Source organism: Perca flavescens, chromosome 17 (assembly GCF_004354835.1).
Source record: "Perca flavescens isolate YP-PL-M2 chromosome 17, PFLA_1.0, whole genome shotgun sequence".
NCBI lineage: Eukaryota > Metazoa > Chordata > Actinopteri > Perciformes > Percidae > Perca > Perca flavescens.
In genome coordinates this window covers 15982827-16007855 of record NC_041347.1, presented here as the reverse complement: position 1 = coordinate 16007855, position 25029 = coordinate 15982827, and the positions used below count along the sequence as shown (strand labels likewise).

The window sequence follows — 25029 nt, the reverse complement described above, 5'->3', positions numbered from 1 at the left end:
CCATTATATGTAGTTTATGTAAATATATGTTGTGTATACAGAAAGTCTGGTTCTGTAAGGAAAATTATGAAATTGTGAACATGGTTGTTCCCTTCAGTGCCCTGAGGAAAACTGGAGAAATGCAGGGTTCAAATGAGTGGAATAAGTATGCACACATGACATAAAATGTCTGGGGGGGGAAGACTGGAGACAGCTAGTATGATTGTGCTCATTATCCCTACGGCCATGATGTTTTTCAAAGGCTGTGGAAGGGGGTCTGTGAAGGCGCAATATCGGCATGTTTATGCATTGCGCTGAATGCCCTGAGGGACATGGTGTTTTGGGGTCCAGAGGCATTCTTTTTAATACATGTGATGAGACAACTAAGATTCAGTTACATAGTGGTGAGGGTTCCTGACTAGGGAACAGGCACAAGCATGCTCAACAACCATAGTATACTCAGCAACAAAAGAAACGTCCTGTCACTTTCAACTGCTTTTATATTTTAAGCAAACTTAACCTTAAAAGATTTACATTACATGTCATTTAGCTGACGCTTTTATCCAAAGCAACTTACAATTGCTATATATGTCAGAGGTTGCACGCCTCTGGAGCAACTAGAGGTTAAGTGTCTTACTCAACAATTTTCACAGACATGTAATATATAACAGAAATGGAATAATGTGTCCCTGAACAAAGGGGGGCTCCAAATCAAAAGTAGCCCTCAGTATCTGTGTGGCCCACACACCTGTGGACTGCAGTGCATCTCCTCCTCATGTACAGCATCAGACTGGCCAGTTATTGCGGTTGTTGTTGCCATCCTGTACCTGTCCCGCAGGTGTGATATTCGGATGTACCGATCCTATGCAGGTGTTGTTACACGTGGTCTGCCACTGCGAGGACGATCAGCTGTGACCCTGGGCGTCTTTCTTTTCGTGTTTTTCAGAGTCAGTAGAAAGGTCTCTTAACTGTGACCTTAATTGCCTACCGCCCTTAAGCTGTTTTTGTCTTTTCGACTGTTCAACAGGTGCATGTTCATTAATTGTTTATGGTTCATTGAACAAGCATGGAAAACATTGTTTAAACCTTTTACAATGAAGATCTCTAAAGTTATTTAGATTTTTACAAAAGTATCTTTTAAAATACAGTGTCCTGGTGTTTCTTTTTTGCTGAGTTTATATGGTTTATGAATAGACTTTTCTATTAATGAGGTGCAAGAAATCTACAATATAGGTGACTCACAGCCACAGAGAAGAAATGATTTACATATGCCAATGTAAAGACCTGCAAATCATTACTTTTCTGATTGGAATCTCAACACCCTAATCTACATAAATTTATGTAGATTGTATGTGGTATCAGCCATCAATATGTGTCAATTCTATTCCTCAAGTAATCGTCCAAGCTTTACGATTTTTATTGTGATGCAGAGTAGTGATAATAGATGGATACAGTTTCCTCAATCTGATCCATGTTGCGTTCAAAATCAAGATAAGAAATAGGAAGTATACATAGGGCTCTGAAGAAAACGTCATGCGTGAAAATACTTTTGAATTTGTATAGTATAGTGGAGGAGATATGGGATTGATATTTGGGGAAAATTGTATGAATCTTTTTTTTTTACCAATTTACCTAAATATTCTCTCTTTATGCGGAACTGCTGACGGCGACTACATAATATCTGTTTCCAGCAAAACCGCGAAAGCAGTTAATACAGACAATAAATGTTAGATACTTTTTTACAAATGAAATAAATGTCAGACTGACTGACGTGATGTGCATTCTTCTTAGAAAACAATTTGTTTTTAGAGAGTTTTCATAATATATAGTCTCTAGATGTGTATTCTTCTTAGAAAACAATTTGTTTTTAGAGAGTTTTCATAATATATAGTCTCTAGATGTGTATTATTCAACTTTTGTATTTGTTAAAGGAGGAAAAGGAAATCGCAATATTATCGAATCGCAATAAATAAAATATCGCAATACAAATCATATCATCATATCGTCCCAGCCCTAATTGATATGAGGGATCAGCGTTTGCATAATTGCGTCCATCTTCTGCTGAAAATGGGCCCGTAGTTTTTGGTTGTTACACAGCCGTAATTATTAGACCTGATCACTCTGATAAGATGGCTGCCATCATGCGTCCTGCTTTAGTTTGCTTTTTCCAACTAAAACACATTCTGTCAAGAGATACTAGTTGCAGTTCCTTTCCAAAGCAGCTGTTTGAGTCGACCTTAGAACTGGCAGTTCGTTGCTTTTGTTCATAGAAAAATAATTTGGCAGTTTGAACAAAAGTTTATTTTCGTTCAGTGGTTTTGCCCCTTGCGTGTAGCAAAAATAGTATAAATTATAGATGTTTTCCCCTTGACATCACCCATAGGTTTCCAAAGAGCAGAGTGGGGAGCTCCCTTTGGCTCTGGCCGTCGCCATATTGGCCGTGCCTAATGTTGGCTGTTCCAAAAATGGGCAAAGAGGTAGAGCTGGACGGCGCCTGGTTGAATGAATTCTACAGTATATGATCGCCTCCTGTGACAGCAGGCCACCTGTCACTCAAAGCGGAACACCCTTAATTATTCATAAAGTTTACATTGAAGGGGGAACTCCGCTATAGAGACCAAAATCAGTTCTTTTTTTAAAATTTTAGGAGTTCATTTTTTTTGGGGGGGGGATTTTCCCTTTTTTCTATACAGTGACAGTGGATAGACTGGAAATGGGGAGAGAGATGGGGCACGACACGCAGCATAGGGCAACAGGTCGGATTTGAACCCGCGCCACTGCAGGACTCAGTCAACATTGGGCAAACGCTCTTACTGGGTGAGCTAGAGGCCACCACCCAGGCTGTAAACATGTTTAATTCTGCTGTAAAGTTGGGCATTTGTTGGATTGACTCCCTTTTTCAGAGCCAGTCTCATGTGGCCACTCGATGAACTGCAGTTTTGGGCACTTCTGCAGTGTACAGTGTAGTCGCCTGTGTTCATGGCAAAGGGTGGGCTTTGTTTAGCCAGTAATCTAAAATGCCTTTTTGGCAAATTGGAGAACTCCTCTAAATCTCACTACTGGCCCACTGGAATGTGCTTAATTAACAGATTTACACAATAGTGATTTCTGAGAGTAGTTTTCATGTAGTTTACTAAACTCAGAATGCATGCAGAGTCACTTAACACCAAATTGCCAAATCATGATTGGGCACTAGATTGTGTGTTGTCGAGGTAGTTTAGAAAGTTATTGCCTCTGTATTATTGTTGGCATAGTAGGCCACATGCACTTAAATTGCTTAAACATGTCCTGCATCATGGGACAGGCAAGACAATCTTTTCCAAATGACAAAAGGGGAAAAACAAATAAAAAGAGCAACTTGGTCCAGTTCCGCCATTCTCCCATTTTCTGATAATTATCCGGACCACTAACTGTTGGAATGGAATGATGCTCCAAAACTATTTTTCTTGAAACTGTGCCATTGTGACTGTTTCTGCGTTACTATTATGGTTATTCTCTTCCACTGGGGATGACAAGGGGACATCGCAGAAAATGTGACATTAAAAAGGCATGAAATTGAAAGCTCCAGTTATTGGTTTGATGTTCAAATGAACATCAAACAACCGATATATAATATATTAAGCTATTTGTTGTGTACGTGTAAGTCCTTGAAATGTTTTAGACTGTGGACTCTTGCTTGTTTGCTGATTTAAGTAATGTTCATGTAGCAATTAGACTAAGTAAAGCTTTTTGTTTGGGAGGGATGTGCATACTGTCAGACTCATAGCTAAAAAAGTTCACATCTAGCTGATCTATATGTGTTCAGACTGAGACAGGATGTCAAAACCAAATGTCAGGAGTAGAGGGCGGGTTGTAAGGAATAACCTAACAGTTGTTTTATATGCTACTGATGTTTTAAGATGGTGTCACTATGTGTGAGATGTATGATCATTTGCTCCAGTCAGAAAATGGTAGCCTGTTTTACAGCTAAGGGAATTTTAACATTATCACTTTAAAGGCCCCTCGCTTTCTAGTACCGCCGTCAATTATTCAGTTACATTTCATATTTAAAGTTTAAGTAAAAATTCTTTAAATGAACTCAAATGCAGTTTATTTAACTTGCTTAAATTACTAAGCGGTGGCCTTGTCTTTTATTTACCGTTCTGTGTAGTACTTAATATTTGCACTTAACTTGTGATATTAATCTGTAGTGACCGACACGATTTACCATTACTCATGTGATGTTGATCTCATCTGCAGTTGACAGCCCGCTCACTACCAGCAGTGCATTCTGATGAACGGCTCCAACCGCTCCTTAACCACCTCAGGTAAGCAGCAGCAGCAGCAGCAGCAGCAGGATTAATAACGTTGCTGCCACTTTGCCAGAACTCCGTTGAAAAAGAGATTTAGCACGATTGATCTTTGGCACCAAAGAACATTGGGGGCTTGTGGCTGGTCTGAGTAAACCCAATCTGTCCCTGTAGATAAGTCCAGATGTTTTGGGAACTTGGGGTGCCTGACTGTGTGTGTGTATCATCATATCCCTATTGTTAAAGTTACTCAGTCTTGAAGTAATTGGGACTATATGCAACTTGTGCACTGTTTCTCCTACAAGATCTCATGCACTGTACTGTATCTCTGTATTGGGGATACTAGGGCCATGTTTTCCCCCAGTAGTTATATTTGGGATAAATTACTTAATTGATTTATAATAACTGTAGGTTTTGTACAAAGGTGCATTTCAATGGTGATAATAATGGATTAAACAGCTCCGTATGCACACTGCATAAACAAAATTCCATATGGTTTGGATACATACTTTCTGTTTAGCAACTGATCAGAGCCAGTGATGTGTGTGCAAATGGTTTTCCATGAAACCGGAATGGTGCTGTAAAAGCTGTTGCTTATCATGATTTGTTAGAGGGTTAGGTCTCACCCAAAATGCAATCCTGCTGCTTCATCTAAGTACTTCACTAAAACTGCATCTTCTTTTATCAGTCCTCCATTGCAATATTTTAAATTGTACACATCTGTAAAATAAAAAAGCACCTAAGTTGTCCATAAAGTTATCATGTTTGATCAACCAATAGAACTGCCGCTATCTCACCATTGAAAATTAATTTCAATCAGCACCAACACGGGTTTGCATTAAATAGTGGCTTAATAGCAGCAGCGTTCATTTCAGCTTCAGTAGCAAAGGAGAGCAGCTCAGAACCCAATGAGGGTGTTTATCTTACTTTAGATAAAAGCAAAAACATGAATATAGGGGTGTAAGAAGTCGTGTTGCCTGATTGTTGATGGGGATTAGTGGGCAGGTTGTTGAGATTAGTGGGCAGGCCACTAATCTCTATGGTAGGGGGAACAATGTGATGTAAAGCACTGCTATACAGGACTTAATGGTTTGCCAAAGTCATTGACTTAAAATCTACTGATAGGAGCTTAGCAGTTAACTTTTTTTTTTGGCATGAGGTTACAGTGTTTTATATTTACTTTTATTTTAAATGATGGTTTCCAGTCTTTAGTGTCATGTCTTATTTTCTTTCAAAAAAAAACAAATAGTATCAGATTTCATGGCAGCCCTGACTGCTTCTAAAATTGTATTAACATTGCTTATTTGTCACAGTCCTGATATGTTTTTAAATATTTTTCTTATTTTAGTCATGCCTATGTGGGACAGGATTACAGCATCCAGAAGAATGTTGGAAAAATCTCCCTGGAACAAATTGATTCAGTAAGTTGCATTGACCATCTACTCTTTAAATGTCAAGTTCAAGGTGCCATTTTGCCTGGAAATGGCTGGTGTAAAAGGGGGAGAAATGAGGTTTGTATATTTATATCTGGTGGCCCAGAGCTAGAATGAATAAAGTCTATTTAGTGCAACTTCAGTTTTTGATCAGTCAGGTCACATTATGTAACATGTGCACCATAGAAAAGGAAGATATGAAATAAAATATAAGAAGAAAAATCAAGCGAGAATAAAAACATTTACAGGTACAGGTAAATTATAGTAGTCCATATCTGCATATTGGCTCATTAACTGTTGTCTGACGCCAGCTTTCAGGGAAGTCATTCCCACTCTGCATGAGGCAGCTCCACCAGTCCCTCAGAGAGAACCACCATCTCCGCCATGGTGGTCGCATGCAGTACGGCCTGTTCCTCAAAGGCATCGGCCTCTCTCTGGAGCAAGCACTGCAGTTCTGGAGGTCTGAGTTCATAAGAGGCAAAGTGGATGCAGACAAGGTAATGTTGACATGAATTCTTTTATATTTATATTTATATATATATATATATATATATATATATATATATATATATATATATATATATATATATATATATATATATATATATATATCTCTATCTCACACAACCTATTTTAAACCTTTTTAAAGTTACATTTGTTGTAAATCCAAACTCAATTTTCTTTTAACTGTTGATGTGGGCTGTCCTCTCACCCAAATGCCACTGCAACTTTTAGTAAGAGGAGGTGTTTATGGGATGTATTGTTATATTAATCCAACATTTCTTTATTGGTATTTTTGCACAGAATTACAGTGCAACAGCGTGAGGAAGTTCTGTGCTATTGTACCAGCCCCACCCACCCCATAACCCCTCTCACCATACAGTCATACATTTACGTAATTTAGTACATATTTGCAAAACATTTTGTCCTTTTAAACTTAAAGTGAATAGTGCTGACAAATATATATGCATACATACAAACACAGGCACACATTAAAACAAAGAGGGTGATAAATGATTAATGAAATGGTATTTTTTATAATAAAATCATAACTAAATGTTCGATAAAAGAACTGCATCACAATTATGCAATAACCCAGTGACATTGCCGGATGCCACTGTTTTTACTTTACATTATTTTCAAAATTGTATTGTTCTTTTTGACTTTTACCAAATAGTTTGTTGTAAAAGGTCATTTGGTTTTAAAGGCTTTTCCAAATGTTATACAACCTGATACAATACCCAGAGAGTTTTTTTTGTTCATTTTTTGAAAGATTATCCTCTAACGCCAGATTCAATATAGGACAGCGGTCTTCATCTCTGAATGCCTCTCCAGAGTGCTATTCAACACTTAAATGGGTGTTGCTGTTTGATTGGTGATGAAGTGACCCCATCAAGGCTGTATTGATAATAATAAAGTTAACTGTGTTGAGGCAAATGAAGACTTTAAGTGGTTGTGGGTTCAGATATTTTGTCTCTCAATAGAAGACAGAGACACAGGAAAGACATTGAAATGAGTTCTGCGTGAAGAGAACCACTACTCTTTATGCGAATAAGAGACAACTGTGTCAGCAGCCTCCACATGATGGAACCGTTTGGACAGAACAGACAGAATTTCATGCTGTGTATTCTTGTTGTAATGCTTTAAATATTAATGTATTTAAAATGAGCCTGGACTAGTTCTGACATGTTGTTAACATTCCAAAGTGTCGGATTGCTGCAGAAATGTTGTTACAGTGTGTCTGACTTATTCAATAAGAAATTGCATCAACATTTATAAGGATAGATGTCTGAACCATGTACTCAAGCTAAGCTGTCAAGAAAATAACTGCCTGTAAATGGATAACTGCTCGGATTGTATTGATTTGCTTTTACAGATAGGACTGTACAGCATACACTAAAGATTGTTAGACCGTCGCTGTATGCCTCGCCTCAAGGCTGGCCTTTCTAAGTGAGATACAGAGGATTCAAACTTCACTGTTTTAGGAATTTTTTGACGAGATGATATCATGTCTCTTACTAGATGCACTCTAAAGTCAATTCAAGTGAGTTAACTTTATTCTGTGCTATGGTCTATCGAAGTAAAAACTAAATTTAAATATTTAAAAAAACATCTTAAAGTTACAATTTATGGATTTTCACTAGAGCTTAAGAAATTAGTCAATTGACAGAAGATTCATCTGCAACTATTTTGATAATCTTTTAAGCATTTTTTTTCTGACATTTTTTTTTAACCAAACGAATAATAGATTGTGATAATAATCAATATGCCTCGCTCTCCCAAAAAAATTCCAGTGATTTTGTTCTCAAAGTTTCCCTGAATATAAATATGGGCAAATCACACAATATTTAAACCATCTTCAAGTTCATAATCATAAAAACATATTCTAAGATGTTCTCCACTTGCTTCTTTATTTTAATGATTACTGAATTTAAATAAACATGTTTACAAATACTGCTCCAGCTTGGACCAGCATGCTCTGATTGCACTGACACAATGAGAGACCTTTCAGCCATGTAAGCTGTTTTTATAATTATGTTATATTTTGTAACTTAACAGATACTGTCCATCTGACCTCAACTGATAACTACCGCTTAATCTCACACATAAGTGTGTTCCGTTTTTTTGGGTGTTCGTCAAACGATTCAGTATTAACCGGGTGCAAGGTGAGTGCCAAGTAATCATTAAATTAGAGTTAAAAAAAAAACGTGTGCGGCTATCTGGCACAGTACTGCGTGTGGTGAGCCTTTATCCCCGAGGCATGTTGTCTTTCGATAATGATTCGTAGTAGTAGTAGATCACATGGCTGGCATGTCACTTCATGTAGTCTTTCCAGTCTGGGGACATGTGTTGCATCAGCCAGACAAAGCGTCCTAGCATGTTGCGGAGAGATCTTGAGCCCCTGTTTCCTGCTGGTGCCACAGTTTCAGTTATAATGAGAAGTTGCATCAAAGAATTCGGACCAGACTTTGATGCAAAAAGATAAACAGAGAGTCCTTCTTGTTTTTTTTCTGCTGTTCAAAAATCGCCTGTAAGGTTTTTCATCTTCATCACCTTTTGTGCAGCTTTGTCACGGGCACCCGTTAAAGCATGTTTTTAGACTAAAAAATGAGGTGTCTGTCTATCCTTCCTCCAGTCTCTCCTGCCCTTGTATCTCTGCTATTGGCTCTCAGTAAGAGCCTCATGGCAACTACAGTACACTGTGTCCATTTCTAAAGGTGGCTTGGTTCCCATGTACACGCTTCCAGAGAAAGTGTGATGGGCTGTGCACAAAGCCCAGCTCTTGTTGCACAGCAGAAGCAGCAGAATGGTGCTGGCCAGATCACAGCTCTCACAATGATGTATGTGTTGAAGTCAGGGACTGCACTTTGTGGCATGCTGCACAAAGCCCGCTCATTAGTATGCGACTGGCACCGAGGAAAAAGATGGGAGGCAGCGATGCCAAGAGGGAGGCCTGGAGGACAAGGCAATGTAATGTTAGACTAGAGGGAGTGAGAAAATTGATGAAATCAACTTGATCTATCCATTTTTATTGCCATAGAAGTTAGCCTATTCATTTGAAGGAGGGTCTATTTGAACCACATTTTAGTGTGTTGTATTGCCTTGGGGGGTGGGACTGCTTTTGAACTGCTTGTTTTACAGATGTTAACTTCAGGTTAATTAATTTCCACCAACTGACACCATTTTTTCACATTATAGTTTTGATTCGCTCTGGGGTCTTTCCCAACAAAGGTTAGACTTTCATTAGATGACTTTATATTAACTGGTCGTAAAGTTTGGTTCCAAATGTACACCATGTTATTTTTTTATGGTTTCTTTCAACACATTTAAAAGTAGTTGCCAGCTCATTCTGCAACCCTGTATACAAATATATCCTGATTCTTTTCTTCACTTTTGTCTTGAACATACCTGCAAACTATTCGCTTTTCGGCGAAAATCGCTGTTTTGAATGGGAAAATGTCATCCACGTGAATCGTGTAGAGACAAAGAGTTTTTATTTTGGGGGGGTCCAAGACCCAGAGCTAACACGGCACCGGTGCCTTAACGACCGTTCTCTACCGGACCAAAAAGCAACGCGGATTTCGGTGCCTTATTTAGGTGCTACTTAAATGGTGCTACTTAAATGTCACCTTTTTCAGACCTCCTGAGTTTGCAGGTATGCTTGAAGCGATGTAAGCGAGACTATTTTGTGTTTAGTTTTTTGTGCTTTTTTCCTTTTCATAAAGATTATAATGTACAAGACAACAATGTTAACTAGATACTGTAGTAGGGACATTCTTTTATTAGGATTTAGGGAACTCCTACTAAGGCCTTGTGTCATTTATCTTCATAGTGAGTGGCTTGAAGAATGGTGCTACTATTTGAACAACCTGACGTTCATGATCCCAAACCTTAAATAAACAGAATGTCGACCAATACGTTACGTTATCTGATATAAATTATTTGAAAATAAAAAGTCTAAAAAATTGCAGTGCTGATGCCAAATATAAAAGTTGTAGTGGCATTTGCTTTCAGTGAGAAATACACACTAAGACCAGGCTGATACATAGCTGATCACAGATACTATATCGACATCGCTGAATGTGTAGGCTGACTAGTAACAGAAATTTCAGGACAGACAAAGAGCACTGATGTTTTTGCAGTCTTTCTGTAATTATGTGACAACAGGTACAACTTATAAAACAAAACTAAATTATTAGAATTTTAACAAAAAAAGTTTTCAATGGCATAAAGATCTTTTACTCTTTGAGATGCAATGTGCAGCTTTTAGGGTTTGCAGCAGGCTTGTCACACTGTTATAGAGACTTTGCAGTTCTAATTTGTCTCCATTGGCTCTTAGTTTAAAATTCTGCTTGTGCATTATGTGTAAATGACCTTTTCAAAAGCCTATCAACAGCTTCGCTTGTTACCTTGTGCACACTTGGAAGTGTTTTATAGTCCCGTACCTTTTTTTATTGTTTTTAGGTTCTGAAAAGCCTGCAGTACAGATTTGAAATGGGAAGTATTTTAATGGTATTACATATACAAGGAATTGGAGCTGCAGGCACATCAGTCACTATGGACTGAGCCTAAGAAGCCATGCCAAGTTTACACACATGCACGCACACACGTACGTAATCCCTTTGATTGTGTCCTATTTCTCTGTCTCCATCGCCGCAGGTTTTTGTGAATGTGTCCTAGAGTGTGGGGGGATGTTCCAGTGATGTAGCCCCAAGAGCCAAAATGTGAACTAGAAGAGCTGTGGCTCTGCTCCTTTAATGCAGCTTTTGTGCTTGTGTTTAGACTTCTGAATTCTCTCCGTTTGGAGGTCAGCCGTGTTAAGAGTATATGCAGGATGATCTGAAGTGTGGGCTGAAGTGTGGGAACACAGTTGGTGATTAAAAGGAAGACTGGAAATGTATTATATTTAGAAGAGTTGCGTTTTATGTGTAACAAATAGGACTGCAAGCTGCTTTGTACAACTATCTGATGCCAAGGGGGATCTGAATACTGTTTTTGAGGACAAATCAAATGTTTTTAGAAAATGGCAAGTCGAAAAAATGCTCAATCAGATCTGCTGTTTGTGGTTGATCCCAGCATTTAAGAAAGAGTTGACGTATAATCTTTTGGTCTTGTGAAGTTATATCTTTAATCACCATCTCACCTAGAAGAAGTGAAAGTTTAATATCCTATCATTTCTAAGTCTTAGCATCACTTTTTTTTAGCCAACCTAGGATCTTTTTATGTCCTAATTATTTCACATAATACATATTAAACACACTTTAGTGCCAGTGGAGTTCCAAGATCCGTTTTTTTAATAGAGTAGGGGGGTCTTAAATCAGGAAACAGCCTCCTGAATCCTTCGAAGCTCTACATAATTAATATTTGATTTATTCTACTTGAAGATTTTTATGGATTTGTGAATTGCTGCTGCAGCTTGTCACATTAGCAAGCTCAAGGGTTTTATTGCAACATTAATGTGTTATGATGGGAGCAGTCATGATTGTGTTCTGCCACTGTCGAAGCACACTGTATGCATTTTTACTGTTTACGGTTTTTAGAGGCTGGGTTCCAGTAAATCATTTTTAATAGTGTCACATGAACTATGTACACATAAAAGGAGTTCACTGTGAAGATTGTGTAGAAGGACCCTGATTTAAAAAAAAATTTTGGGTTCGGAACAAGCTGGACAGAAGATGGTGTGAACATTTGCAGACTTCTGGCACTGTATAGTTTTATTGATTCAGTCACTTGTGACCTTGGCATTGATGTGTTGCTTTTTTAGAGATCATATAAAGATTTTTCCAGCTATTAAATCCGTAGTTCACATAGTTTAATTGAATTCAAGTCTGGTGGTTCCCAACCAAAGGGTCCACCCCTCTGATGGGTCACAAAATAAATCCGAGTCGTGACGTGGAAAAGGAAAGACAACTGAAGTTCTGAAATCTGTTTCTATTTTTTTGGACCTTTCTCTAGTCTTTGCTTATGTTGAGAAATAATGGATTATTGTATCTCTTTGGGCCTCAGAAAGTTGATTAAATTGATCACCAGAGATGTTTAGATTGGAAATATCTCTTTGGTGAAAGTGATACCAATTTAAGGACATCTGAAATGTGACAAGGAGCTGCAACTTTACACTGCTTTTTTGTAATTTATATACATTATACATATATTTCTATAGCTATAATGTCCATATACATTTAGTTTTTTTTTTAGGTAGGAATAGTGGACACATTGTACGGAATAGCGGTGCATTGTATTGGGAGTTACTACACGTATTCTTTTATTTAAAAATATTTTTCATATTTTATCAAAGTACTCTGCCAGACAAAGGGCAAAAGCAATGAGAAGTAAAGATGGCCATTCAACGAAATCCATAATTCGGCTATCTCGAGTGTGACGACATCTCTACAGCAGGTTCTCTCTAATAGCTCTATATTTCATTGAGGAAAACACCCTGTCAAAACTGACATGATGTATGCAATGTCTCTTTTCACCCCAACCTTGTCCCTCTTACACTCTCATCCTCACTAATGCCTTCTCTTTCTCTTCCCCTTTCTCTCTCTCTCTCTCTCTCTCTCTCTCTCTCTCTCTCTAGTTTGACAAAGCATATGCCTACAGCGTCCGCCACATGTTTGGCAAAGAAGGCAAGCGAACAGACTACACCCCCTACAGTTGCATGAAGGTGATTTTATCAAACCCACCCAGCCAAGGCGACCATCATGGTGAGTTGATGGCTATTGGAAGAAGCCATTACCCATGAGATGAGCCACTCAACTGCCATTATCAGGCTTTGTACTTTGCTTGGAAATAGTGACACAACTGACTGTGGACATTGGGCCTCATTCACCAATATCTTCCTAAGTTTTCTCTTAAATATGTTCTTAAAGTCCCTAAGAAAACTCTACGTTGGATTCATGACGTGTTATTAAACAGCAGAATTGTTCGCACCTGTGTTCTTAGGATTGAGGAATCCCACGTCTTCGTAATTGAAAGCGTGTGCCAGTTGTTCCCAATTAGCATAAGAAAACGTCCCGCAAATTCCCATATTAGGACATGACACTTCCTGTGCACTTCCTGGGAAGCGCTGAGATGGTTGTCGGAGTCGCAGATGACTTGTACATTGCAGTGTTGTACTGAATCTCAGTACTTAAGTAAAAGTACAAATAACCACAGACCTATTTACTTTAGTAAAAGTAGAAGTATCACAATGACAACCCTACTTAAGTAAAAAGTACTTGATTTTAAATGTACTTTAAATATTAAAAGTACTTTCATAACGAGTTATTCTCTTAATCTTATTTGCATATTACCATTTTAAATGGGTAATATGTCCACTACCACAAACAAGGCCTGGCTTTTGAAAAAAGTTCCTATCCTAACCAGCATAAAATGGAAAAATGTTGTTGAAATCGGAATGTGGTTGGTTTTATTCATGGATTTATTTAAAGATGGTTTTATTTTCTATAACCATGGAAGCGTAAACAAATAAAGTGTGTGAAGCAGTGGGAATGGGGAGGCAATGTGAAGAGGTCCAGCCAAATAAATAAGATATGAACGCGTCTTACGCACCCTGGCGTAGGAGTAAATGACGCTATGTAGAGAAATAGATAGCAACTATGATTTAAAAAAAAAAAAAAGGGAATAATAAAAAACTAACATTTTCACTTTTACCGGAGGCTGTATTAGCCCGGGCTCTGGAGCGCCGGAGCCAGCTTGGAAGCCGATGAAGGTTCGGCGGTGCCCCATATCTATGGCAACCAAACTTCACTGGTGAGACAAACGTGTGACGGTCAAGAAGACGGTTTGGCAGGAAAAACTGATCAGAAAATGTAACTGAACGTTTTATAAATGTAGTGGAGTAGAAAATATAACATGAATATAGATAATTGCTGCAAAATGTAACGAAGTAAAAGTCAAAAGTATGCACTATTGATTCTACTTAAGTAAAGTACAGATACGTGAAAAATGTACTTAAGTACAGTAACAAAGTATTTGAACTTCATTACATTCCACCACTGCATTTTGGCCCTATAAATGGCGCAATCAATCACCAAATAACGCAGGATTTAATCATTTTAATTGCTGATGCAAATTGCAGTGTTTGTTTCTTTGCATACTATTTTATGTTTGTTTTCACTCAAATGTGTGTAAGAGTGCTCTTGAGTGTTTGTAGATTTTGTTCTTAGCTAAGAACAAATCCAAGATAAGAAAACATTAGTGAATGTCAGAATCTACTTAAACAGTGCGTAAGTGGGGTTTAAGAACACATTTCTTCGTAAGAACAGTTGGTGAATGAGGCCCAGAGCTATTACCAAAATCTCTGCATATATAGTTTTCACATGCTGAGTATTTCAGTCTCCTCCCATCAGTGAAACATGTAACATGCTATATTAATTGGTAATTTTTATATCCATTAAAAAAACAAAAACATTTTGTGTTTGTAGGATGTCCTTTCCGTCACAGTGAGTCAGAGCTGTTGAAGCAGAAGCTTCAGTTCTACAAGGTGTCTCCCAGTGGGATCAGTCAGGTGGGTGCCGTCCTGTCTACAGTAGGCCTCTCAAACAGCCTTCTAGCAATCGTTATCTGCCTCTAACTGGGGACATTTCTCCCCTGATCTCGTGGAACTCAGCAAATATAAATTTGATTTTCTCAGTGGGTTGTAAAATCTGTGTAGAATAAAACATTCATTCAGACAGCTGGCAAATGGTACCACTCACCCGGCCAGCAGTTGGTCTGAGAAGTCGAGTCTTACGAACGTTTCATTTACAATATCTACATATAGCAAAAACGCAGGAATATACAGGACATTCTATATCTCAGGATAAGTGAAACGTTGACCTGCTGCTGTCAAAGCTGCTAGATGAAAAGTCAGGATCACCAAAGTGATTAGGATTAATCTATGAACGTCTCTACAGAATGCATGTCAATCTTCGAAATTGAATACCCAATGAAAGAATAGTCGAATATTTGGGTCCAGCCCTAATTCCATTAAACCAAAATAATTAAAACTGCATTGTCTGGCAGAAACTAAGAAACAGCTCCTCACTGATCTAATACCTGCCCCGGCGTTGAGCATGCTTGTGGCAGTATCACGCTGGAGGCTGCTTTCGGGAATAGAGGGGAATAATGAAGGAGCCAAATACAGGCAGAGTCCTCAGAGAGGTCTCTCTTATGGCGCTTACCCACTGCTAGCAGCAGCTCTACTCTGCTCGGCTCAACTTGGCCTCGTTGCCGCTGCAGGAAACTGCCGTGACCTAACACCTCACGCACACAGAACATCAAAGGTGTGTTGTTTTTGACTCTCGGCATGTGGCTGTTGCCACAGCCAGAAGACACATTTTGTTTCAAAAGAAGTTGGAGGCAGCAAAAAAAAAAACCGCTGGCTAAACTATTTAAAAACGGCGTGTTTGTTCAGGACACCCCCGTCTGTCGCTAGCAATGATGACGCGGTGATTAGTGACAATTCTCTCCGACCAATCAGTAGTCTGCAGGTTTTCACGTCACCTTTTGGTATCGCCTCAGCTCGCTTGGAACCTCGAAGGAGGTGATACTAAAAAACAAAAAGTACATGTTGGCTAGTACCAGGTACTTTTTTTTTTTTTTCATAATGGAAAACCAAAAAAGTTGAGTCAAGTCGAGCAGGTACCATGTAATGGAAAAAAAACGCCATCAGTGAGTGCTGAAGACCTTGGATTTCTTTTTTAGCAGGTCAGTCACCCTGAGTCACGCTAACACTGCAGTGCTTTTAGCACAAGAATGTGAAAGCTCTTATGTGACCCAGCCAAAGACTGGGGTTCAAAATATCTGCTTACATCTTCTCTTTTCAACTTTGCAGAGCTTTAGAAAACAGAAAGTAAAAAATAAATAGAAAATCCCAGAATTGAGATGCAGCCTACCAGAAGGTGTAATCATTGCCAACGGTTATTCTACAAAGAGTTGACTCAGGGCATGAATATTAAAATTAGCCCAAATAAGCCTGTGTTCTGTTTTCATTGCATTTGCAAATATCTCCTTAAGGATGTATTCACTGCTGTCATTATGATTCATGAGGAATGTTTGTGTAGGTAGTTGACTGAAAGCCAATTAAAACAATTTTGAATATGGGGCTGCAACAACATAAAATGTTGACAATATCTTCTGTCAATGTACTGTGTCAGTATCTATGGTTTAACAGTGTAACAAAAGAGTCCCATTTGAACCTTAGCTGCCATCTTCTCTTTTTCTATCCTCTAACCTTTTTTGTTGCAGATCCTGGAGCTGGTTAAAGGGATGCACTATCAGCTGGCGTGCCAGAAGTACTTTGAGCTGACACACAATGTAAGTGCAGATTTAATTTGAAGCGGGGTGTAATTGCCCATGTCAGGGGCAGGGCTTTGGTCCTTGCATCTCATGCATGAAGGCTCAGGAGAAACCCAGAACTGTCATCCCCTCCATCATTAGCTGGCTGTCATAGGAACTTAATTTCTATTTACTTATTTACTTTATTATAGCATTTTCATCTATTTTGTCCCCTGTGGATACTTATTTCATTTAATCTGTTTTAGTTTGGATGCTTGAGTCATCATCCCTTTCAGTCACACTCAAAGTCCTGGTTTTAGAGAAAAGCAGAGATTGAAAAAGAGATCTTAAACTTTTTTTGGGACTTTAAATACATGAGATTCAGCTTAGTTGACAGTTTAGTTGTTGACAAAGGTCTGCTTTTTACATGGCATTACATGTTTACTGTAATAAGTGTACTGAAATACACTTATTTGCTTTCTTGCTGAGAGTTGGATGAGAAGAATCCATTCAACCATATGTCTGTACACTAAGTATGAAGCTAGATGACGATTAGATTAGCATAGCATGAAGACTAAAAATGGTACAAAACAAAACTATATTGCCAGTACCTCTAAAGGTCACTAAATAACCAGTGGCGATTTCTTTAAGACTGCAAGGGAAGCTCAGCTTCCCCTAAAATGTCTAAAATTTAAATGGTCAAATATGTACTATTGTGTTAACATTTTATTGACTAAAATGCGTTTAGAATACGTTCATCTCGAAGACGAGTTGGTTCAGAATTGGCTGACTCGATTTCCTTCTCATACATTCCCGTAGCGTCTCAGTGCGTTTCCCCGTTGAAGCCTAGCGTCCGTTGACTTCAATGGGGCTGCTCTGAGCAGTTTTTTTCAGCGCTTCGAAACTAGACGGTCATTGGATAAATGCTGCGATTATGTCCCGCCCACGGACGCTCGGCGTCTCTGGGGGTCAATGGAGCAGTGGGCTGGGCTTCTGCGTGATGATCGGAGGGTCTGTCGAAGGACTGTATCTCCTTTTGATTGACAGCGATATATATATATATATATATATATATATATATATATATATATAAAAGACGAACTGCTGCAACCTGTTTCTTGGTATTTGCCTGGCGAAATTGCTAGCCAATTTTCATCATTTCATTCAATTATACACCACATTCCTTGTTTCAGTTTAACCTAATTCCCACATTTCCTCCTTCGAGTTTAATATCGTTTTGTTAGATCGTTTGTTCATTCATTCATTCATACAGTAGGCTAGGCTAGTGTTGTAGGGGTGAGCTAGCCAGCTAGCAAACTGCACACGTTGGCAGACACTGCTAATATTGTCGACCTGATTTTGGCGAAGCCATTTGAAAGTCTTCCTTATGAGGAGAAACTTAGAATTAAACAGCAGGGTTAGATCAACACTTAAGATTGATTTAGTGCAAAAGACAGGGCAAAGTAACAGGTCTGTTCAGCTCTCCTGGTATGACAAAGTTAGCTGGCTGTGCTGTGACAAAGAATATGTACTGCTGGCCATTCCTCTTGATGAAACCTTCCCATGGATATTATAAACTATTATAATAATTTATATTATGTATTATTATTATATAATTAAATTATTGCATTACTATTTTTATATATATATATATATATATATATATATATATATATATATATATATTATATTATATTATAATATTAACATAAATAAATGGGCAATTTGTGTGATGTAAGCCAAAAATGAGCTTCCCCCCTTTGAATGACCAGCAGCCGCCACTGTAAATAACACATTGTGTCTCATTCCTTTCATTCATACACAAACCTAAATGTAAAAATGACAAGTTGTGGTTTTAAAGGAAGTTAAGGAGCTAAATTAAGCTATTCCACTCCTGGCTCCAGCTTTAACGTACATACCAACTTTCAACAAGAAAGCGAATAAGCTTTTTCACAAAATGTCAAACTTTTCCTTTTAATTCCTTTTAACCCTACTGTGGGAAATACACAGTTTTAATCCTGGGCTACATGGCTTGCTTGTTATTGACTTTGAATGAATTTGCTTCACAGGACAATTTATACACATAAAATTCAGATTCTTATGGGGCTACTAGGTGACAAAAAAAAGATTTAACAGAAGTGTGACGTGTATTGTTATGTATTGTGTGTATTGATCAATAACCCTTTCAGCCCCATGCAGATACATTAAAATAAAAAATGTTAAGCTGTAAAACACCCACATAGTAATTATTACGTCAACATTTCTTAGAAAAATCTTTTCTTCGCGCTAGTTGTTCAACAGCAAAGTGAAATGTCTCCTTACCGACTTTGATATGGCACATGGGAGACGCTGAGACTGTTGTGTACAAATCTATCATTGTAATATGAACAGTTTGGAAAATCACAATTACATGAATGCTTAAAAATGATGGAAAAGGTCTTAGGAAGAGCATTTGAGAAAGAGCTCGAACTTCATCTGTTAATTGATCCATAGGTTTTAACTCACCATGAGTGATTTTTGACATTTAATTTCCTGAAAGGGCATTTCATCTTTTCACTGAATTAGCTCGCTAATTTAGCCATGAAAGCCCGCTGTCCTCATAATTGTTAATAAATTAGTGAATTGTTAGTAAATTAGCAAACCATTCCACATCCTCCCCAATGAAGCAGCTGTTTCATGGCCATCTCGTAAAAGGTGGCATAACATTGAATCAATCCGTATGCTACCAACCTGCCACTTCTGTGAAAGCTGCCACTGCTGTTCTTATTTCTCTTCTCCTTCCTCACCTGTGTTTTCTGTGTTTTGTTGGGCAGATCGAGGATGCCAATTTCTCGCTCAATCACCCCAACCAGTACTTTATAGAGAGCCAGAAAGTTTTGGGGGGAGGCAAGGACATGAAGCGAGAGATGGACATCCCACAGAAGTCGCAAGAAAACTCTGCCACCAAAGGACCCAGCACAGCTCCAGAGGCAGCAGCTAACGCGCCCGAGGAACTGGCCGAGATGACTGAGGAACTAGACTCTTTCTTTCAAGATGCCTGATTTTTTTTATCTAAATATACGGAGGTTGGGGGTGGTATATATTCTAACTTGAATAGAGTATTTTAAAAGTCCCTGTACATGACGTTAAGAATTCAAGTTGCATATCAGTAATTTCTCCACAACTTGTTAGTCTGTTCTCAACAGAGCAGACTTTTAGTTAGCTACGACTGGACATTATTCAAACTTCAACATCAGACCAAAGCAGAGTTTTCTACCTTAAAATTCTTTATGTTAGTGACACGCTGTCATTAATTTAACTGTTTAGGTCAAGTGTCAGAGTAGTCGGTTATTCTTTCCTTGTTTTCACTCTGGGCACTGAAACTGGCTTTTCTGAGTTCAGACCAGTGTTTTGGCAGGGACGTGGTTGTGGGGGTGATGACTAGAACATTTCCCAGCTGTCTCAGAAACAATGTCATTGTATTTGCTGGCAGGAGTGTGGATGAATGGTGGCAGGGGGATGGATGAAAATAAACAATTTTCACAGTTGTATTATGCTGCCTTGGAATATTGCCTCATAGTGCACAATGCAATTTATTCAAAGCATACGTGGTCAGGAGATATTTCCTCTTTTCTCGAACTTCTTTCTGCAATAATTTGTGAAAGGTGGTTGCTATCTGAGAGTCGGGAACCTTTTCACTGGTGTGGCATCACAGGCTGCTCCTCTGATCACAGTTCTTTGAGGTACTGTCCAGTTGTGTGCTCTTATCTCTACTCTTTCTATAAGATTACTAACTTTAGATCCAATTGGAGGCACTGAACAGGCATCCCTGAATTACATGAATACAGATGTGTTTTCCAGGAGGCCAAGGGAAATATTGAATGTATGAATGAAATGCCCTTTCTGTAATTTAATGATTGTGAATTTTAAATCAAATTTTATCTCCCCAAGGGTGTCAAAAGTTTAAAAAAAAAAAAAAAAAAAAATCATCGGACTTGTCATTTGCTCTGCAGGCTTTTCTGTTTGAAGTCTTTTTGACACTCACCCCACAGTTCATCACTGTCTCATGCTTGTAACGTCAGAGCAGAAACACGGCCTGCACCAGAGCTGCACGTAGCTGGAATTAAATTAGGTCTTAAAATCCAAGCATGGTGCTCGACACAGAGAGGATTTATCCAGTATAATAAGGCAACTGGATAACCGTGCGCAGCCGGGCGGCTGTCAGCAAGACATCCTTGATGTTTAATATATAATTGTGCATGACTATGTTTGACAAAGCTGGCACTTTCTTAGACTGTGGGCAGGCAGTTGACTATGACGGTGTTTATCTCCTCCGAATGGATTTACGATCATTAGTCATGAACTTGCTTGCTTTCATCATGCTTTCTTCCCGTGCTAATTACATGGGCGAGATAGGTGTTCTGGGGATGGTGCATTATAGGAAAGGGCAAGAAATGTATTCCAAGACCAAACCGCAACATTTGTTCCATGAGCTTCATATGGAAGCTGACATACAGGGTGAGTCTGTATTCAGGGATGTGCTGTGTAGCTGGAGGGAAGCTTTGTAAATGTGTTGCAATCTGGAGCTAGTAAATGCTGCAAGCATAACATCAAGTTCATTTGCATTGCATCCAAAAACGGGTAATATCAATTCCAATATAAAAAAACATTGAATACTCAACATTGACTCCATTGTACATTTCTAGTCCCAGCATGATGTTTTTCTTTATCCTCTTTCTAATATAATTTCACCCAGGGGACAACGTGTGCAGCAGTTTGAGTCGTTATTCAGTATGCCCCACCAGAAGCGGCTCTGGTTAATTTGCGGGATTTGGTACATTGTTTTTTCCTTATTCCTAAAGGATTAGATAACATCCCATAACGCATACTTGTACATCTCCCCTTCAAGCTTTATAAAAATGAGCACAATTTATGTGGTAACTGTCTCCTTCCTCATTTCAGATCTCATAAAGGTTGTGCAGTCATAATGGAGTATTAGCGTTTCAGTGGGAGGAAGAGCAGATTATTTTTGGATCTTGTCAAATTAGCTGCACTGCAGTCACAAACTTTATCCTCACTGCGCTGGAATCACTGCCACACTTGGGAGGAACTTTTTTTTTCTTTTCAAGGTAATCAAAAGTTTGAGCAGATCTGCAGCAAAGCCTGATGGAGGTTAAATTAGTAACAACCTCTAGAGTTAAACTGGAGTTTGGAGCACATTGCTTAGTTTTTGTGGAGGAATTCAAATTATGTATATGGGAATATCTCATCTCTTGAAGCAAAAGCTAATTTTAGATGTAAATGTTGATGTGATCACAGGCATCAAAGTTAAGATGTGAATTGGCAGTATAGGCATTTGATATTTGTATGTGCTTGGAAGCACCAGAGAACAAAATAACACCCCAAATCCTAGAAAAGGTGATTTCTTTTTTTCATAATATGGGCACTTTATGGTTCTAGTTATTTTGTTTCACTTCGTTTCACTGTCAAAGTAGTATTTAAAGGTAATGGCAAGGGGGTGAAACTTTGTTTCTTCATTCTCCAGATTCACCGAAATGTCATGCATGATTATATTTCCCTCTACAAGCCAAAGTCCCATTGGGATGTATTAAACACACAGTATGTTTACTTTGCTTGCAAAGAAAGCAGGGCAACTATTTGACAGTGGAAAACATAGCTCTTATCTGCTAACAACAGCCTGAAGATTGTATTTGGAAAATGATGTAAAATAACAAAAACGTGGCCTTGCCACACGAACAATCGGAAATGTATTTTTCACTTTTAACAATTTCAATTTCCCCTGAGCACTCCCATGACTCACTAGAAATTGTGACAAATGTATTAAATAAATTGTCCAGGGATATTACTTTGCAAAGGTCAAGACTGATAATGGAAATTATATTTCATATTTCTAAGCACTTCTTTGTTTCCACCATTTATATTTAATTTCCTCTTTATAATGGCAATCAACTACAGCAACATGGCATTTTATTGTGTCCCAAACATCTGAAATCCATTACTTAAAAGCATGTAGATGCATTAGGAAAGTTAACACTGTATTCACGGTACTTAATTTGGTGCTCTTACTTTCTTTAATTAATTATCTGATTAATATTACTATAATTGTTGACTTAATGCATCATTTGTTGGTGTATAAAATAAACCAAATGAAAAGTCATGCAGTACCTTTTATTTACCTTCTTGTTCTTGGCCATATTAACTAATTGTTGGGTTTATTTGACTTGCTTTTGTGATGTGGAAGGAAAACCAATACAAACGGAAGGTGAACATGCAAACTCTAAGTTGCTGGGAATTTTTGTTTTGTTCTTGCTGTTAGGCAACAGTGATGCTGCCTTTGGCTTAAAATATAAAAGTGAATTTAGCAGGAAAGTCAGTCACTACAATTCAGAGAAACCGTCTTAGCCTGTGTCCTTCCTACCAGTTGGCATCGTTCCATTGTTCTAAATCTGGAGATCTACGAGTGTCTATTACTGTCTCTTGACGATGTTGTTTGGTATTGACTGTAACAGCAGATGGAAGCATCGATTACACTCCCATCAGCATTTTGTCCGATTCGTGTGAAACCTGGCAGTTGTTATGATGCCGAACGTTAACCCTCATGTCTTTGGGTCAAATTTGACCCGTTTTTAAAGTTTCTGTAGCAGAAATTTGGATTTCTTTCAACTAAACGGATGGTTCCATGAAAATGTACGGATCAGTTCACTACTATCACTGACTTATGGGTGTTTTATTCAATTTTATAGCATTATTCTGACTAAACTTTGACAGTCTGTGATTATCCATCAACATCCTCTGATCTTAAATATTAGTCAAAATAATTCATACTTTCTGCTTTTTTTAACTCAAAAGTTAGATATAATTTCATAGGCTATATAAGGTTTTGCGACCAGAAATTCCAAAAATAGTGGTAATAAGTTAGTGTACAGTGGTGGTAGTGGGGGGCGGTGAAAGCACAGAAAACATCGAACAATGCTACAAAAATGTTGAAAAAAAAAGTTTTAAAAAACCCAAAATAAGTGATAAAAACGTCAAAGATGTCAAAAAAAAGTGTTCCATTTTCAATGTTGACCCGGAAGGACAACACAAGGGTTAAATTAAAAAGAAATCTGTCTGTTTTGTCAGACAATACATTTATCTTCAAGTCCTCTCTCCAAACACAAAATGATCCAGGAGATGTGACCACCCTGGAAAATGGAGGCAAACGTCCTGCAGCTGTATGTAAACTCCTGATTATTCCCCCTGGCTCCTGTGCTTAACTTTGCTCACAAACCCTTCACTCTCTCACCTGCAGCCATGCTGTCGCTTCATGTTACACTTTATGGTGGACGAAACCTGTAGAGGACAATTATGTGCTAAAAACATCCCTGCTCCTGCTTTGCTTTGGTAAACAGGTTTTATTTCTGCGCCACAAAGTTGTTGTTTTTTTAGCCTTCTTCACATCGTTGTGGATCAAACTGCTTTGAAAATTGCAACAATGCAATCAAATTAAGGATTACATTCTTACAGGGTAGGGTTAACATTATTTTACCTCGGCATAGTTAAATAAAAAAATAAAAAAAGATTGCATCTCCCTAAATTAATCACTCATATAATGCACCACTTGGCGAGCATGCTAAGAGACCAAAATCAAACACACCCACAACACGCCTTTTGCTGGCTCTAGCTAAATGCTAACATTCTCATGGTGGATCCTACAGCAGTTACTTCTGCGTTCTCTGAGAAACTTTAACCTTCAGTAAGGTGTGTGAGGACTGTCTGGTGTTTGGGACTATAGGCTAATGTCTGATGTGACTGAAGAGCCTCATTCAGTTCAAAATAATTGAAAACGTTGAAGAGCACAGTGGGACAGAGAGGCTGAGCGGACGAGCAAAGGAGTTGAACTTGGAGCAGATTGTGGAGGACTCCACGGTGAACAAGACTCACATAAAGCCATTCATACAGGTGAGTAAAAAGACACTCATTAAACTCTCTCCAAATGAGAGGGTCAACAACCAGTGCGCACGCTACGCAGTGTGTAAAAACTGTGCACTCTCCTTTGCTTTAAAGTGCTCATATTATGCTCATTTCAGTAGTTAGTTAAGGACTGCTAGCTAGACAGTTGCAGAGTATGAGGGCGTGAAACGCTAGCAGCTAGGTGAGCATTATAATGTGCGTTACAAACGGCGTTACTAACAGCGTTATTTTTTCAGTAACGGAGTAATCTAATTAATTACTTTTCCCCTCGTTGCAACGCCGTTATCGTTACTGAGAATGTAAAGTGGCGCGTTACTACAATTTGGTTGAATGAAGCACGAGGTGAAGGTGTCAGGCTTTGGCTGCACACCAGCTGCCTGGAGAAAGCAGGGGGGGGATGATGACACCGTTGCAAATGCGATGATGATTGGCTGGGTGGGCGGATGCCCTGCTCATGCTGTCTCACTGCACGCTCTGACTACCACTAAACACAAGACAGTGACAGTGGCGACGAGCCAGGGAAATTCAAAGGTAGCGTTCTCGAACTGGAATTACCGGCACTACTTCCCGCTCATTGAAATTAAAGGCAAGAATGTTTATGTAACATGCACGCT

General features: G+C 38.6%; 1 protein-coding gene across 5 annotated transcripts in view; it reads left to right on the top strand.

Moving 5' to 3' along the window:
* prim2 (DNA primase subunit 2) overlaps nucleotides 1-21122 on the top strand; it is a 29695-nt gene extending 8573 nt beyond the window's left edge. For all 5 annotated transcript variants that reach the window (XM_028602700.1, XM_028602701.1, XM_028602699.1 and 2 more), the window contains exons 8-14: nucleotides 4219-4286; nucleotides 5617-5689; nucleotides 6013-6198; nucleotides 12780-12906; nucleotides 14629-14711; nucleotides 16433-16501; nucleotides 19276-21122. In XM_028602700.1, the coding sequence (XP_028458501.1) occupies nucleotides 4219-4286; nucleotides 5617-5689; nucleotides 6013-6198; nucleotides 12780-12906; nucleotides 14629-14711; nucleotides 16433-16501; nucleotides 19276-19503 (834 nt within the window). In that variant the 3' untranslated portion in view covers nucleotides 19504-21122. The remainder of the gene's footprint in view (nucleotides 1-4218; nucleotides 4287-5616; nucleotides 5690-6012; nucleotides 6199-12779; nucleotides 12907-14628; nucleotides 14712-16432; nucleotides 16502-19275) is intronic.
* The last annotated feature ends 3907 nt before the right edge of the window (nucleotides 21123-25029 follow it).